The sequence below is a fragment of the Gopherus evgoodei genome, chromosome 8, assembly GCF_007399415.2.
Source record: "Gopherus evgoodei ecotype Sinaloan lineage chromosome 8, rGopEvg1_v1.p, whole genome shotgun sequence".
Taxonomy (NCBI): domain Eukaryota; kingdom Metazoa; phylum Chordata; order Testudines; family Testudinidae; genus Gopherus; species Gopherus evgoodei.
This window is the reverse complement of record NC_044329.1, coordinates 110,233,380-110,248,044: the sequence shown is the minus strand read 5'-3', so window position 1 is coordinate 110,248,044 and position 14,665 is coordinate 110,233,380. Positions and strand designations below refer to the sequence as shown.

The 14,665-nt window shown below is 57.8% G+C and overlaps 1 protein-coding gene and 1 non-coding gene across 2 annotated transcripts in view; one reads left to right on the top strand and one right to left on the bottom strand.

Moving 5' to 3' along the window:
* The first annotated feature begins 4,163 nt into the window (after positions 1 to 4,163).
* Positions 4,164 to 4,327, top strand: LOC115656960. Its single transcript, XR_004001833.1, has one exon. It is a non-coding gene; the product is annotated as a U1 spliceosomal RNA (small nuclear RNA).
* Positions 4,328 to 10,677: 6,350 nt separating this feature from the next.
* PTCH2 (patched 2) overlaps positions 10,678 to 14,665 on the bottom strand; it is a 55,681-nt gene continuing 51,693 nt past the window's right edge. Inside the window, exons 21-23 of the mRNA XM_030573666.1 lie at positions 14,314 to 14,580; positions 13,593 to 14,033; positions 10,678 to 12,650 (exon numbers count right to left, since the gene is read on the bottom strand). Of these exons, the coding sequence (XP_030429526.1) occupies positions 13,593 to 14,033; positions 14,314 to 14,580 (708 nt within the window). The 3' untranslated portion in view covers positions 10,678 to 12,650. The remainder of the gene's footprint in view (positions 12,651 to 13,592; positions 14,034 to 14,313; positions 14,581 to 14,665) is intronic.

Here is a 14,665-nt window from a genome sequence, read left to right as displayed (position 1 = left end):
TATTTCCCCAATCTGAACCTTAGAGTCCAAAAAATTGGGGTACCAGCATGAATTCCTCTCAGCTTAATTACTAGCTTAGATCTGATACACTGTCACTACACAAAAATATAGTGTTTTGGGGCATTCTGGTCCCCAAAAAACCTTCCCTGGGGACCCCAAGACCCAAATTCCTTGAGTCTTACAACACAGGGGAATAAACCATTTCCCTCCCCTTCTCCTTTCTTCCTCCCAGATCTTTCCTGCCCTGGGTACACTAGAAGATCACCGTGATTCAAACTCCTTGAATCACAACACAGAGAAATCAGGGTGATTCCCCCCCTTCTCTCCCCCTCCCTTCTCCTTCCCTCGGTAATCCTGGAGAGAGAATCAGATTCAAGCTCCGTGAATCTAAAACAAAGGGATTCCACCCTTCTCCCCTCCCTGTTAAGAACAGACTCAATTCCCTTGAGCCTCAACAAGGGGAAGAAATCAGACAGGTCTTAAAAACAAAACTTTTAATAAAAAAAAAGAAAAAAAGTAAAAGTTATCTCTGTGATTTAGATGGTAAAAGTTACAGGGTCATTCAGCTTATAGACACTAGAAAGAAGCCTCCCCTCAGCAAAAATACAATTTAAAATACTTCCAGCAAACTACACATTTGCAAATACAGAAAACAATCAAAAGACTATACCCACCTTTCTTACTAAATACCCACTATTCTGAATATATAAGAGACTGTAGCAGGAAGGTTGGCAAGAAACCTGTTTGCACCTCTAGTCCCTTCCAGGACCCAGAGAGAACAAACCCAAACCCAAAAAACACAAACAAAGGCTTCCCTCCACCGAGATTTGAAAGTATCTTGTTTCCTGATTGGTCCTCTGGTCAGGTGTTTGGTTTGCTGTTTGTTAACCCTTTACAGGTAAAAGAGACATTAACCCTTAGCTATCTGTTTATGACACAAGGAAGGAGATTCCACCACCTCCCTAGGGAACCCATTCCAGTGCTTCACCACCCTCCTAGTGAAAAAACTTTTCCTAATATCCAACCTAAACCTCCCCCCTGGAACTTGAGACCATTACTCCTTGTTCTGTCATGTGGTACCACTGAGAACTGTCTAGATCCATCCTCTTTGGAACCTCCTTTCAGGTAGCTGAAAGCAGCTATCAAATCCCCCCTCAATCTTCTCGTCTGCAGACTAAACAATCATGTGCTCCACACTCCTAATCATTTTTCTGGCCCTCTGCTGGACTCTTTCCAATTTTTCCACATCCTTCTTGTAGTGTGGGGCCCAAAACTGGACACTTTACTCCAGATAGGGCCTCACCGATGTCAAATAAGTGCTTCAGAATTAATTCCTTGAGGACCTACTCCATGATTTTTCCAGGGACTGAGGTGAGGTTGACTGGCCTGTAGTTCCCCAGATCCTTCTCCTTTCCTTTTTTGAAGACGGGCACTACATTAGCCTTTTTCCAGTCATCCGGGACCTCCTCTGATCACCAAGCCTTTTCAAAGATCATGAGTCACTTGCTGGGACGTTCAGCACCAGCTGGCTCATTACTGGGCACATTTCAACCTAGAGCCAAGCACAGCCTTTTGGGCCTGGCCCAGCTGGGTGGGCTGCAATTCCTCGCCCAACTGGGGGGGTGGGAAGGCTGGTGCCCTAAACCCTTCCTGGGTGGGTCACATCAAGGGTGGATCACATGCCTTAAAACAGTTCCTGTAACCCTGCCCCCACACTGGGCAGTGCCAAAAGCTCCTGGGCCCAGATGCAGGTGTGCACAGGGTAACTGGTTGTCACAGAGTGAGGGGGAGTCAAGGTCCTGCACCCCCCGCTTCCTACAATTCACGGTGACTCTGAGCCAGCCAGTGAATCAGAAGGTTTATTTAGACGCCAGGAACACAGTCCAAGACAGGCCTTGCTGCTACAGACAACAGGACCCCCTCAGTCAGGTCCATCAGGGAGGCCAGAGCCCCATGTGGGCTCCCCTCCAGTCTCTCAGCCAGCTCCAAACTGAAAACTCCCTCCAGCCTCTCACTCAGCCTCTCCCTAGCTCCTCCCCCTCCCTTTGTCCAGGTTCCCGGGCCCAGGTGTCACCTGGCCTCCAACCCCCTTCCTGGGTTCTCATCTTATCTGCTCAGGTATCCTCCCTCAAGGAAAGTCTCCCATCCCCAATGCAGACAGTCCCAGCAAAACTCCCCTGCAACCTTCCCAAGTCAACACTCCCCACTCAGCATTCAAAGAACACAGTAAGAACACGCTGGTCAGCAGGGCCAGGGCAGTATTGGGCCCTTGGTTTTCCCCTGAACAGGCCCCCCAGAGCTGAGCAATCAGCCCTGCACCCCACCCCGCCGTAGGCCACGGGGCTCCCCGGCCCTGCCTCCGTGGGAACTGCCTGCCCCCTGCCCCGGCCTGGTTAGGCCCAGAGCTGAGAAGCTGTGACTAGACCTGACACAAGCACATGGCTCTGTCTGTGCCCTACCCCCAGGAGCCTGGTTGCTGCCCCAGGTGCAGGCCTCTGGAGCCCGGGGCGGGGGGACTCCATGGCTTTAGGGAGCGAGTTATTCCAGCTGCAGAGTGAGAGCCAGGGCCCTGTGTGCACCCCCCAGCTCTGTCCGTGCCCCTACACTCCCCGCCCCAGCCTACAGCACCCCCTGCTGTTCTGCTGCCTGACTTTGGCTGGCATTACCAATGCCCCCCACCCTGACCCACAGCCCTGGACTCCCCTCAGCTCTGATAGTGCCCCTCAATACTGACCTGCAGCCCCCTGCTAGCCCAGCTCTGGGCTCCCCTCAGTTCTGACAGTGCCCCTCAATCCTGATCTGCAGGCCCCTGCTAGCCTGGCCCTAACTTCTTACCTGAAGCCCCTACTGTTCTCATCGGAGCCCTGTTTTTCTGACGTGCCTGCGTGGGTCCCCCCACTCCCGCTCGCATCTCCAAGCCTGGGTGCTGCCCATTCTCAGCCCCCCACCTCACCCCACCCTGCTGAGCCCTTTACTCCCAGTGACTATGGAGTCCAAAGGCCACAAGGAGTGGGGTGCAGGGCCCCTGTTCATGCCTATTGCCCAGCCTGGCTGGGGTGGGGGGCAGAGGTTATTCCAGCAGCTGTCTCCTTATCTCACTGGCCTGGGTGTGTGTGTGAAACGGGTGCCAGTCCCTTTATGGCACCATAGAAACCAGGCTGGGGCTGGGGCTGGGGCTAGCCTGAGGCGGAGTTGGGCAGGGTGGGGAAAACCTGCTGTCTCCAGCACCTGCCCCCAAATCCCCTGCCCAGGTTCTGGCTCCCAGTGGGAAAATGCCTGGGGAAAACGGGAGCTCCCCCCACCCCACCCGCCAGGATTCCTTGGGCCCAGGGAGGAGCCAGCCGTTGCTCTGCTGGGGATTAGCCACCCCTGGCACCACGGAGGGGCCAGCTGCTGCTCGGAGCCCCTGCCCTCGCTTGTGCCCCCTGGAGCCAGCTCAGGCCTGGGACGGGGGGAGGGGGCAGGGACTGTCCACATACACAGGCTGGGAGTGCCGGGCGCTGGGGGAGCTGAGATGGAGAGTGACCCTCTCCCTAGTGCGGGGGCTCTGACGCAGCCTGTCCTCATGCGGGGGTGTGGGGATGGGTAGTGAGTGATGGGTGCTGCCCCTGGGGGGGATTCAAACCTGTGCCCCCCGCCCTCAGCAGCTGTAAGCCCTTGGGTGCCAGGCTCGCCCAGGCTGCAGGGCACGTTCCTGTAGGGCAGGGAGCAGGGACAGCACTGGGGTCTGGGTCACGCCCCCACGGGACCCCCAAATGCTGTTGGGGGCTGAGGAGCTGCCCCCCACCAATGACTGTGCCAGAGGGGGGCACGGGTCCCCGCCGCCCTGGCTCGACGGACAGCACCCAGACCGGCACGGGAGAGAGCTGGGCCCGGGCACGCAGGGGGAGGGACCCGCGTGGAGGGGCGGAGCTGCGTGAGCACGTATGCAGATCTGTGTGCGAGCAGAGCATTGTGGGAGCGGAGGCGGGCTGCCCAGCAGGGCCCGACTTTGGCCCCGGGAGCTCGGCGTGGAGAAGGGAGGCGCCTCGCGGACGCGTCGGGGCAGCTGTCTGCAGTGGGGGCCGGCGTGGGCGAGGCCGGCGGCGGGGCGCGGCGGTCCGCCCCGTGTGTTAGAAGTGTGGGGCGAGCGAGGGCGGGCGGCGGCCGGGCGGCCGGAGCTCATACTTACCTGGCAGGGGAGATACCATGATCACGAAGGTGGTTTTCCCAGGGTGAGGCTCATCCATTGCACTGCGGGTGTGCTGACCCCTGCGATTTCCCCAAATGCGGGAAACTCGACTGCATAATTTGTGGTAGTGGGGGACTGCGTTCGCGCTCTCCCCTGGCGAGCGGTGCCAAAAACAGACGAAGCTGGGTTGGAGAGAGCCGTTTTTATTTTTTGGTTTTTTTATATAGAGCTTTTGGGCCTTATTCGTGTTGTCATTACCTTTTCCATGTTTCTGTGGGCGGCAGTTGTTTCTCCGCTCTTTTTCCTAGTCGTTGCTCGAGCTCCGTTTTTATCTCACTGTGGCCTTTGTTGCATATGGTTCAAGTCTCGTTTTTCTGTCTATGCTTTTCTTTTTACAGAGCACACATCTGTTTAACCCTGCTTCTCGGCTGCTGCCGGGAGAATACTGTCTTTCTCGGGACCAACCTGGGACAGACATGAGGCTGGCACCATCCTTTGGGGGAGGAGGTTTTTCCATGGCTTTAGGCCCACTCCGTCCACTTATGCCATTTGCTGCACTAAATCCACTCACTGCTGGGGGCCCTTCCCCCCAACACACCCAAGTGCTCAGCTGCACCAGGCAGACGGGCTCACTGATGGCACCTGCAGTCCCCGCGGGGCTCCTGCCTCCCTTCCTGGCCCTGGGGGGACATTCATTCTCTCCTGCCTTGGGGCCGGGCTGGGTGTGCCGTGAACACCTCGCCCCAGCTCTGGGGCCGAGTGACCCAAACTCATTGTACGGCCTGGCCCAGGCTGAGACAGCCGGTGCCCTTAGCCAGCAGGAAATGACCCTGCGTGTGCCCCCTGCCACCAGAGAGTGGTGGGGAAGGAGACCTGGCATCCCACCCTCGCTCCAGTCCTCCCAGGTCTGCACAGGGGCGGGCCCAGCTCGGCAGCACGTGGCAGGTGCCAGACCGAGCTGCGTGCCCGACGGCGGGTCCACGGGACTCCTTTCTGTACCATACAGCTCGGCTTAGAATCATAGACTATCAGGGTTGGAAGGGCCCTCAGGAGATTATCTAGTCCAACCCCCTGCTCAAAGCAGGACCAATTCCCAACTAAATCATCCCAGCCAGGGCTTTGTCAAGCCTGACCTTAAAAACCTCTCAGGAAGGAGATTCCACCACCTCCCTAGGGAACCCGTTTCAGTGCTTCACCACCCTCCTAGTGAAAAAGGTTTTGCCTAATATCCATTCTAAACCTCCTGTGACGATGCGGTTCTGGCGGGACCCAACTGAGAGTGCCAAATTTAGGACCAATTGCTCAAACAGGGCAGTCACAGCCCTAGGCTGGGGTTTTTCCACCTCTAAGGCAAATCAAACCAGCCAGACAGAAATGACTTTGGTTTCACCCCACTGCTAACCACAAGTCACACAAGCAATTTCCTTAGACACTCCAGTCTCCCAGTATCACCACCAGTGCCACCCGTCCTGGGGATGAATGGTTATGAAAACCAACACTCCAGTAAAAGAAAAAGATTCTCTCAATCCCAAAGGACCAAGCCCCAGACCCAGGTCAATATACACATCAGCTCTTGCCCACAAATCATGCTGTTGCCAATCCTTTAGAATCTAAAATCTAAAAGTTTATTCATAAAAGAAAAAAGATAGAGATGAGAGCTAGAATTGGTTAAATGGAATCAATTACATACAGTGATGGCAAAGTTCTTAGTGCAGGCTTGTAGCAGTGATGGAGTAAACTGCAGGTTTAAATCAAGTCTCTGGAAAACATCCCCAGCGGGGATGGGTCATTCAGTCCTTTGTGCAGAGCTTCTGTTTGTAGCAAAGTCCCTCCAGAGGTAAGAAGCAGGACTGAAGACTAGATGGAATGATGCATCAGCCTTATATAGGCACTTCCAGGTGTAGGAACACTTCTTTGTTCTTACTGTGGAAAATTACAGCAAAATGGAGTTTGGAGTCACATGGGCAAGTCCCTGCACTTTGCTGAGTCACAAGGCGTATCTGCCTTCTCCTCAATGGGTCAGTTGGTGTAGCTGGATGGTCCTTAGTGGGCCATCAAGCAGGCTGGCAGAGCTAACACCCAACTTGTCTGGGGTGTCACCCAGAACTACAGCACCAATTTGGAATACAGACAGATACAGTCAATACTTTATAACTTTCAACTACATAATGATACAGACAGCATAACCATAACCAGCAACGCAGAACCTGGTCTTATACATCTTATATGACCATCTTTACATAAGATCTGGTGCCATTACAGGACCTTCATTGCAAGCCATGTTCTATATGGTCCCAGTTTATATCAATAACGTCACACCTCCCCACTGAGACCATTGCTCCTTGTTCTGCCACCTGGTACCACTGAGAACTGTCTCGATTCATCCTCTTTGGAACCTCCTTTCAGGTAACTGAAAGCAGCTATGAAATCCCTCCTCAATCTTCTCATCTGCAGACTAAACAATCATGTGCTCCGGACTCCTAACCATTTTTCTGGCCCTCTGCTGGACTCTTTCCAATTTTTCCACATCCTTCTTGTAGTGTGGGGCCCAAAACTGGACACACTACTCCAGACGGGGCCTCACCAATGTCGAATAAGTGCTTCAGAATTGATTCTTTGAGGCCCTGCTTCATGATTTTTCCAGGGACTGAGGTGAGGTTGACTGGCCTGTAGTTCCTCGGATCCGCCTCCTTCCCTTTTTCCAGCCATCTGGGACCTCTCCTGATCGCCATGATTTGTCAAGATCATGAGGCGCTGCACTGGTTAGCTTGGCGCTGACCATCTCTTTGGCCACATGGCATCCCGCTGGCATTTCCTCCTGTGCCACTCACAGCAGGTATTGTGGTGCGGGAAGCCCCTGTGGCATGGCAGGGCCTGAGCCATGCTCAGGGACTAGACAGGCCTGCGCTCACACCAGGTGTCTGCCCAGGTTGCCGGCACATTCAGCACCAGCTGGCTCGTTAATGGGCACATGCCAACCTAGAGCCAAGTGCTGCCCTTTGGGCCTGGCCCAGATGGGTAGGCTCTGTGACATTATTGATATAAACTGGGACCATATAGAACATGGTTTGCAACCAAGCGCCTGTAGTGGCACAAAATCGTATGTAAAGTGGGTCATATAAGGTGTCTAAGACCAGGTTATGGATTGCTGGTTATGATTATGCTGTCTGTCTGTAGTTGACGTTATGAATATTGCCTCTATCCTGTCTGTATTTCAAACTTGTGCTGTGTTATTGGGAAACATCCCAGACAAGTTGGTGTTAGCTCTGCCTAGCCTGCTTGATGGCCCATTAAGGACCATCAGCTACACAATTGCTCCATGGAGAGAAGGCAGATACGCCTTGTAACTCAGCAGGGTGTGCAGGGACTTGCCCCTGTGACTCCAGACTCCATGTTGCTGTAATTTTCCACAGTAAGAACAAAGAGGTTCTTACACCTGGAAAAGCCTATATGGGCTTGTCTACATCAGAAAGTTGCAGCGCTGGTGAGGGAGTTACAGCGCTGCAACTTTGAAGGTGTACACATCTGCAGGGCACCACCAGCGCTGCAACTCCCTGTTTGCAGCGCTGGCCGTACTCCCGTTTTGTCTCGGGTGTAGAGGATCCAGCGCTGGTAATCAAGTATAGACACTTACCAGCGCTTTTCTTGACCTCCGTGGAATAAGCAGGTATCCCAGCATACCTGAGGAAGCCTCTGGTATCAGCTGGTCTCCTTCCCCGGCTTGCTCTCGCGGTCCCGCGAACCCAGAGCAAGCAGGTCTCCTTCCCTGCGGTTTGCAGGGTGTTCGGGGAACGCGAGAGCAAAACCGCGGCGAAGCTGGTCTCCTTTCCCGGTTTGCTCTCGCGTTCCCCGAACTCCCGAGCAAGCAGAGTCTCCTTCCCTGCGGTTTGCAGGGGGTTCGGGGACGCTGAGAGCAAACCGCGGCGAAGCTGGTCTCCTTTCCCGTTTGCTCTCTCATTCCCCGAACCCCGAGCAAGCAGGTCTCCTTCCCTGAGGTTTGCTGGTGGTTCCGGGAACGCCGAGAGCAAACCACGGTGAAGCTGGTCTCCTTTCCCGGTTTGCTCTCGCGTTCCCCGAACCCCCGAGCAAGCAGGTCTCCTTCCCTGCGGTTTGCAGGGTGGTTCGGGGAACGCGAGAGCAAACTGCGGCGAGCTGGTCTCCTTTCCCGTTTGCTCTCTCGTTCCCCGAACCCGAGCAAGCAGGTCTCCTTCCCTGCGGTTTGCTGGGTGGCTCCGGGAACGCGAGAGCAAACCGTGGCGAAGCTGGTCTCCTTTCCCGGTTTGCTCTCGCGTTCCCCGAACAAGCAGGTCTCCTTCCCTGAGGTTTGCTGGGTGGTTCTGGGAACGCGAGAGCAAACCGCGGCGAAGCTGGTCTCCTTTCCCGGTTTGCTCTCGCGTTCCCCGAACCCCCCTTGAAGCCGCCCAACAGCGCTGCAGTGTGGCCACATCTAACACCACTTGCAGCGCTGGTTGCTGTAAGTGTGGCCACTCTGCAGCGCTGGCCCTATACAGCTGTACTAATACAGCTGTAACAACCAGCGCTGCAAAATTGTAGATGTAGACATGGCTGATGGCTCATCTCCATCTTGTCTTCAATCCTGCTTCTTACCTCTGGAGGGACTTTGCTAAAAACTGAAGCTCTGAACAAAGGACTGAGTGACCCATCCCAGCTGGGGATGTTCTAGAGACTTGATTTAAATCTGCAGTTTTACTCCATCCCGGCTACAAGTCTGAACCAAGAGCTTTGCCATCACTGTATGGAATTGATTCCAATTAACCAATTCTAGCTCTCATCTATATCTTTTTTCCCTTTATGAATAACCCTTTAGAGTTTCGATTCAAAGGATTGGCAACAGCGTGCTTTGTGGATAAGATCTGATGTGTATATTGACCTGGGTCTGGGGCTTGATTCTTTTTGGCTTTTTCCTTTATTGTGGTGTTGGTTTTCATAACCATTCATCCCCAGGACAAGTGGGACGGGTGGTGATACTGGGAAACTGGAGTGTATAAGGAAATTGCTTGTGACTTGGGGTGACACCAAAGTCCTCTGTCTGGCTGATTTGGTTTAACCTTAGAGGTGGAAAAAACCCCAACCTAAGGCTGTAACTGCCCTGTTTTAAAGCGATTTGTCCTGAATTGGCACTCTCAGTTGGGTCCCACCAGAATCTCATCATCTATCACGGGCTGCGATTCCTCACCCACCTCTCTCTCTCTCTCTCTTCTCTGTTTGTGTGTGTGTGTGTGTGTGTGTGTGGTGTGTGTGTGTGTGTTGTGTGTGTGTGTGTGTGTGTGGTGTGTGTGTGTGTGTGTGTGTGTGTGTGTGTGTGTGTGTGTGTCCGTGTCCCCGTCCCCTAAACCCTGCCTGTGTGAGTTACATCTGGGGCACATCACACAACTGAAAACATTCCCTGTATGTAACATTGCCGCCTCCCCCCCCGCCCCACAGCAGTGCTGACAGCCACAGGCCCACATGCAGCTGTGCCCATGGCCTGCAGGGGTCAGTGTTTGCACGTGGAATCACTCGCCCGGCAGGACCAACCCAGGGCCCCTCAGCACGGATCGTGCCTGGCTGGGGAGCCCAAGCCCCAGGTTTGGCCTAGAATCCCATCAGCTCCCTGGCAAAGAGCAATTACAGGGCTAGTGTGCGTGGGCTGCGGGTCGGGAGTGAGGGGCATGGGCAGCACTGGCGGGGGGAACCTCGTGTGCACAGTCCCTGGGGCGCCAGACCCTCCCCATCCCCACCCCCAGCGAACAGCCCTGGCTCGGGTGAGGCTGTGCCCGCCGTCCCTGCGGGGGGAGCCAACCCCCACACCCCAGCCAGCCTCGCTCCAGCCGTGAGCCAGTGGGCAGCTCACCCTGCCCCACCCCGAGGGCCGCAGGCCTCTGCCCTGGGACCCCCCCCCCCCCCCGGTGCAGCCCCGGTCTCTGGCAGGGATGCTGTGGCCACAAGAAGTGACGCTCACCCATGTGCTGCCGATGTGGGTGAAGCCGCGAGTGCAGGGCGGAGTGGGGGGGACTCTACAGGGGCGGGGGGGGACGGGACCCTGCACTGTGGGCTTCCAAGGAGCTGCCTGGCCCCCAGCTTCCCCCGAACCTCCCTGTCACTGCCCCCCTTTTCTCTATAGCCCCCCCCACACAGTAGGCGCCCAGTTTTGTGTGCGCTCCCCTGCCTCCATGTAGCCATGGACACCCTGCCCCCCCCCACGTGCGGGGTACGCACCCTGCCCCATACGTGCGTGGGGCGCACACCCTGCCCTGCCACCAACTTGCCCACACACACTCCCTGCCTCCCTCGCGGGCCAGCCGATGCACGAGGCCAGGACACCAGCAGATCCGGGATAGACAATATATATTTTACTCTTTAAAAATAAACCTTCCAGCCCAAGGCTACGGGTCTGTACAAACTACAAAAATAAACCTTTCTTCTTTGTAATATAAATAATTTATATGGCTGGGCTGGGCCGGGGCTGGGGCACCGCTCGTCTCCGGGGGGGGGGGGGGGGGGTTGGGGGCAGGCTGCCGCTTGGCGGCTCGGGGCAGTGGCCCCACGCGGTACTGACCAGCCTCACCCACTGGCCCAGGAGGGGACAATCGCTGAAAAGCTGCCCCCATTGCCCAAGGGCAAGGACCCCAAAGGAAAGCCCCAGGCGGGGGCTGATAGGGGCCCTGGGGCTGGGGGGGTTAAAGTGCCAGGGAACAGAGAGACAGGTGCCAGCGATTCCACACCAAACCCCCAGGAGCCCAGCTGATCCCTGCCTGCCTCCGGAGAGTGGCCCCAGCTGCAGGATCGGGGCCTGGCCGGCGGGGGGTGGGGGAGCTCAGCCTAGCGGGCAGGGTAGGTTCCTGTTTTTCAAAGGCTCCCTGATCTGGCTGCAACTGCACAGGTGGGTGTGCGGTCCCGCAGGGGAGTTGTGCAATCACACGAGGGTGGGGGGGCTATTTGGAGTACACCCCTCCCCCACCCATCAATTTCTGTTGGGCAGCATCAAGGCCCAGGCACCCCATAAAGGGCGCAAGAGAGACATAGGCAGTACCTAGGCCTTGGATGGGCCTGTATGGGGGTGGGAAGGCACATCCTCCTCCAATTTGCCCCAGATCTCCTTGTTTCCCTGATCCCCTTCCTGCCAGGACCCCACCCACCCCCGGCCATCAAACACACGGGAGGAGCCCTCACAGTTTGGTCTCACAGCCGTTTACAAAGGAGGGTGAGTAGGGCATTGTCCCCTGGGGAAACGAGGCAGGAAGGGAGGAGGGGCTTTTCCCACAGAGTGGGAGGAAAAGCAGGTGTCCTGAGGCCCAGGCCTGTGCTCTAGCCGCTAGGCCTTGCTGGATCTGGGCCCTGCTGGTGTCAGGATTTAGGTTGTTTTAAAAGTGAGAAAACGACCTTTCCCTCAAGCACAACTTTCCCTTTTCAGTGACTAGGGTCGAGGACCGTTCCTGTTTCCCAGGTGGGGGCACACGGCCCCTGTTCCAGCCCCTTGTGTGAGTCCAGGGCACCCCCTGGGCCAGAGCTCAGCCCCCTGTCCCAGGCTGGGGAGGGGTCAGGTCTCCCCACTGGGGCTGGCATCTCAACCCCTGCAGGGGGTTGCTGGGCCCATCCCCAGACACAGCTGCTCCCCATCGCGGTCTCCCGGGGAGCCCCACGACTCAGTGCTGGGGGCGGGGTAGCAAGGCACAGCCCCAGCTCATGCCCAAGGATCCGCTGAGCCCCCCGCCCCCCATATGCCAGTGCGGGGTGCAGAGCCCCAGGACAAGGGAACAGCGGAGTGGGGGACAGCTGGGGTCAGTGGGGAGAGGGAATGGCTGAGGGGCACGGGAGGTGGATTCTAGCTCCTTTGCCAAGGCTCCCCAGACTGGTCCTCCAGCCCGCAGCTGCCCCCAAAGTGGTAAGGGGCCGGCATTAGTGCTGCAGTTCCTAGGGTGCAGAAAAGACACCTGGTCTGGGACGGGGAGGGCGAGGGGGGGATACAAACCGAGACCCCGGGCCAGGCTGGGGGCGTCACGGCAGCCCCTGGGGGGTTCGCCCAGCCACACACACCTTGCATAGAAACCTCAATGCAGCGATTCACCAAAAGGCCCAGCTGTGCCCCCGTCCCCGGGGCAGCAGCCCCCGCAAGCCCAGCCCAGCCCAGCTGTCTCCTGCTGCGGGGTCAGGGGGCGCTGCCAGACGAGGTCTCCAGCCCAGCACAGAGCAATAAAAATAAAATAATAATCATTAATCATTGGGGAATAGCAGCACAATGCAGGGATAGCGGCAGCCCTGCTCCTGCCCCCGCCCATGGGCACTGCCCCTGCTGGCAGCGCCTGGCGCAGGTCACAAGTCCAACAGCTCGCTCCAGCTCAGTGTTCAGCTGGCATCCACGCAAGGGTGCCAGTGCTCGCAGCGTCTCTTCTCTGCTCTGCCCGCTCCCTGGACATGGGCGCTGGATCCGGACGCACGGCAGGTGTCAGCTAGGAACCACGGCGCTTCCCGGGGCAACCTGTGCGGAGACACAAGGCAGCTGGGTTAGCCGGATCCCTCGTGCCCACCGGCTGGACTATCAGCTCTGCTGGCTTCTCCAAGGCGTCTGTTCGCAGGGGCCTCCCACACGCCACAAGCACCCGTGGAGTCGACATGCTCCATGGCCCACGTGTGCACCCTGCACGTGTCCCTGTCTGCGGGCACGAGCGTGCAAGCTCACTAGGTATGTGCAGATGTGCACTGCGTGTGTGTACTCTGTGTGTACGTGTGTGCACCATGTCCCTGTCTTCAGATAAGAGCGTGCAAGCCCACTAGGTATATGTGAACGTGCACTGTAGGTGTGTGCACCATCCGTGTGTCCCCCTCTCTACAGGCACGAGCGTGCAAGCTCACTAGGTACACCTCTATCCCGATATAACACCAATTTGGCTATAACGCCGTAAAGCAGTGCTCCGGGGGCGCGGGGCTGCGCACTCCAGCGGATCAAAGCAAGCTCGCTAGAACGCGGTTTCCCCTATAAGGCAGTAAGAGTTTTTGGCTCCCGAGGACAGTGTTATATCGAGGCAGAGGTGTATGTGCAGAAGTGCATTGTGTGTGTGTGCACACCATTTGTGGTGGCATGCATGCATCCTGCACGTGTCCCTGTCTGCAGACATGAGTGTGCGAGCCCCATGGGACCATGTGCATGTGCAGCATCTGTGTGTGTGCAAGTGTGCACCATCTGTGCCTGTGGGCAGGTGTGCACCTTGTGCGTGTCACTGTTTGTGGGCACGAGCGGTGCATACACAGCTGCTGCTTTGGCATCAAATTGCCCCATGGCACCAGGGCCTGCCAGGCACAGGGAGTGTACCCCAAAGGCAGTGCTGGCCGCAAGATAGCCCCCGGGGCAGCCGGGCACTGGCACAGCCTGGCAGGGGTGGGGCGAAGGAGCCCCTGGCACAGGGCTCAGTCCCAGACTCACCTAGGGCCTCGCGGAGCCGTCTGGCCGTCCGGGGTGGTGGAGCGCGAGGGTCTTGGGTGTGGTCGAGCCGGGGGTGCAGCAGGCGGGCTGGCTGGGCTCCGGGCAGTCCGACTCGCTGTCCTCGTAGCTGTCATGGGTGTAACCCTGCAGAGAGCCCGGCAGGGGTGGGTGCAGGGCCAGCGTCACAGAGGCCATGGCTGTCACCGTGGTGTAGCTGCTGCTGTAGGTGGGGAGGGCAGTCCGCAGGGGCCGGGGGGCTCGGTGCGGGGCAGTCCTGGCGCCGGGGGGGCCGGGCCGGGGCAGTCTGTGCTGGGGCAAGTCCCTGAGATCTGGGCCGGCCGATGGGAGGGAATCGCTGGCAGGCAGGGACTGGGGCTGGCTGGTGCTCGGTGGCTCTTTCTTCCCCATCGGCTCCTGGTTCTCCTGGTAGGTTTTCACCACCTGTGCAGGGCAGAGACTCTGGTGAGTCCAGCAGGCAAGCGGGGGGGGGGGGGGGAGCAGGGGGCTGCTAACAGGGGGCAGCCAGAGGCCCCGCCCAGGAGGCATGAGGACAAGACCTCTCTCCCCCTCCCCTCCCTGGCCCCACAGACAGTGCAGCCAAGCCCTGGGTGCCATCCCTTCCCAAACGCTCCCTTCCAGAGCCCGGCAGGGGCTCCGCGGTGGGTGGGGCTGGCGCTGTCTGGCAGGGGCTGAGCAGGAGGGGCACCGCGCCCGCACTCACCGTGATGGTGGGGAAGCTGGGATTCTTGCTGGCCTGCACCAGGACCCGGGCTGAGGCAGGCGGCAGGATGTAGGTGCCGGGGTCGTAGGGCTGGGCGTGGGTCAGCCCCGAGCCCGCAGTGCTCTCCGAGTAGTACTCCGAGTCCAGGGAGTCCGCGAAGGCACCGGGCCAGGCGGGGGGCGGCCGCATGTAGAAGCCGTGATGGCTGATGGGTGGGGGGATGGGCTCTGGTGACGGCAGGCGGCTGCCATTATCAGCTGGGATGACCTGGGGGGAGAAGGGCACAGGGTGAGACAGGAAGGCAACGGGATGCCCAGAGGGTACAGGGAACTGGGCTGGGGGCACTATCAGG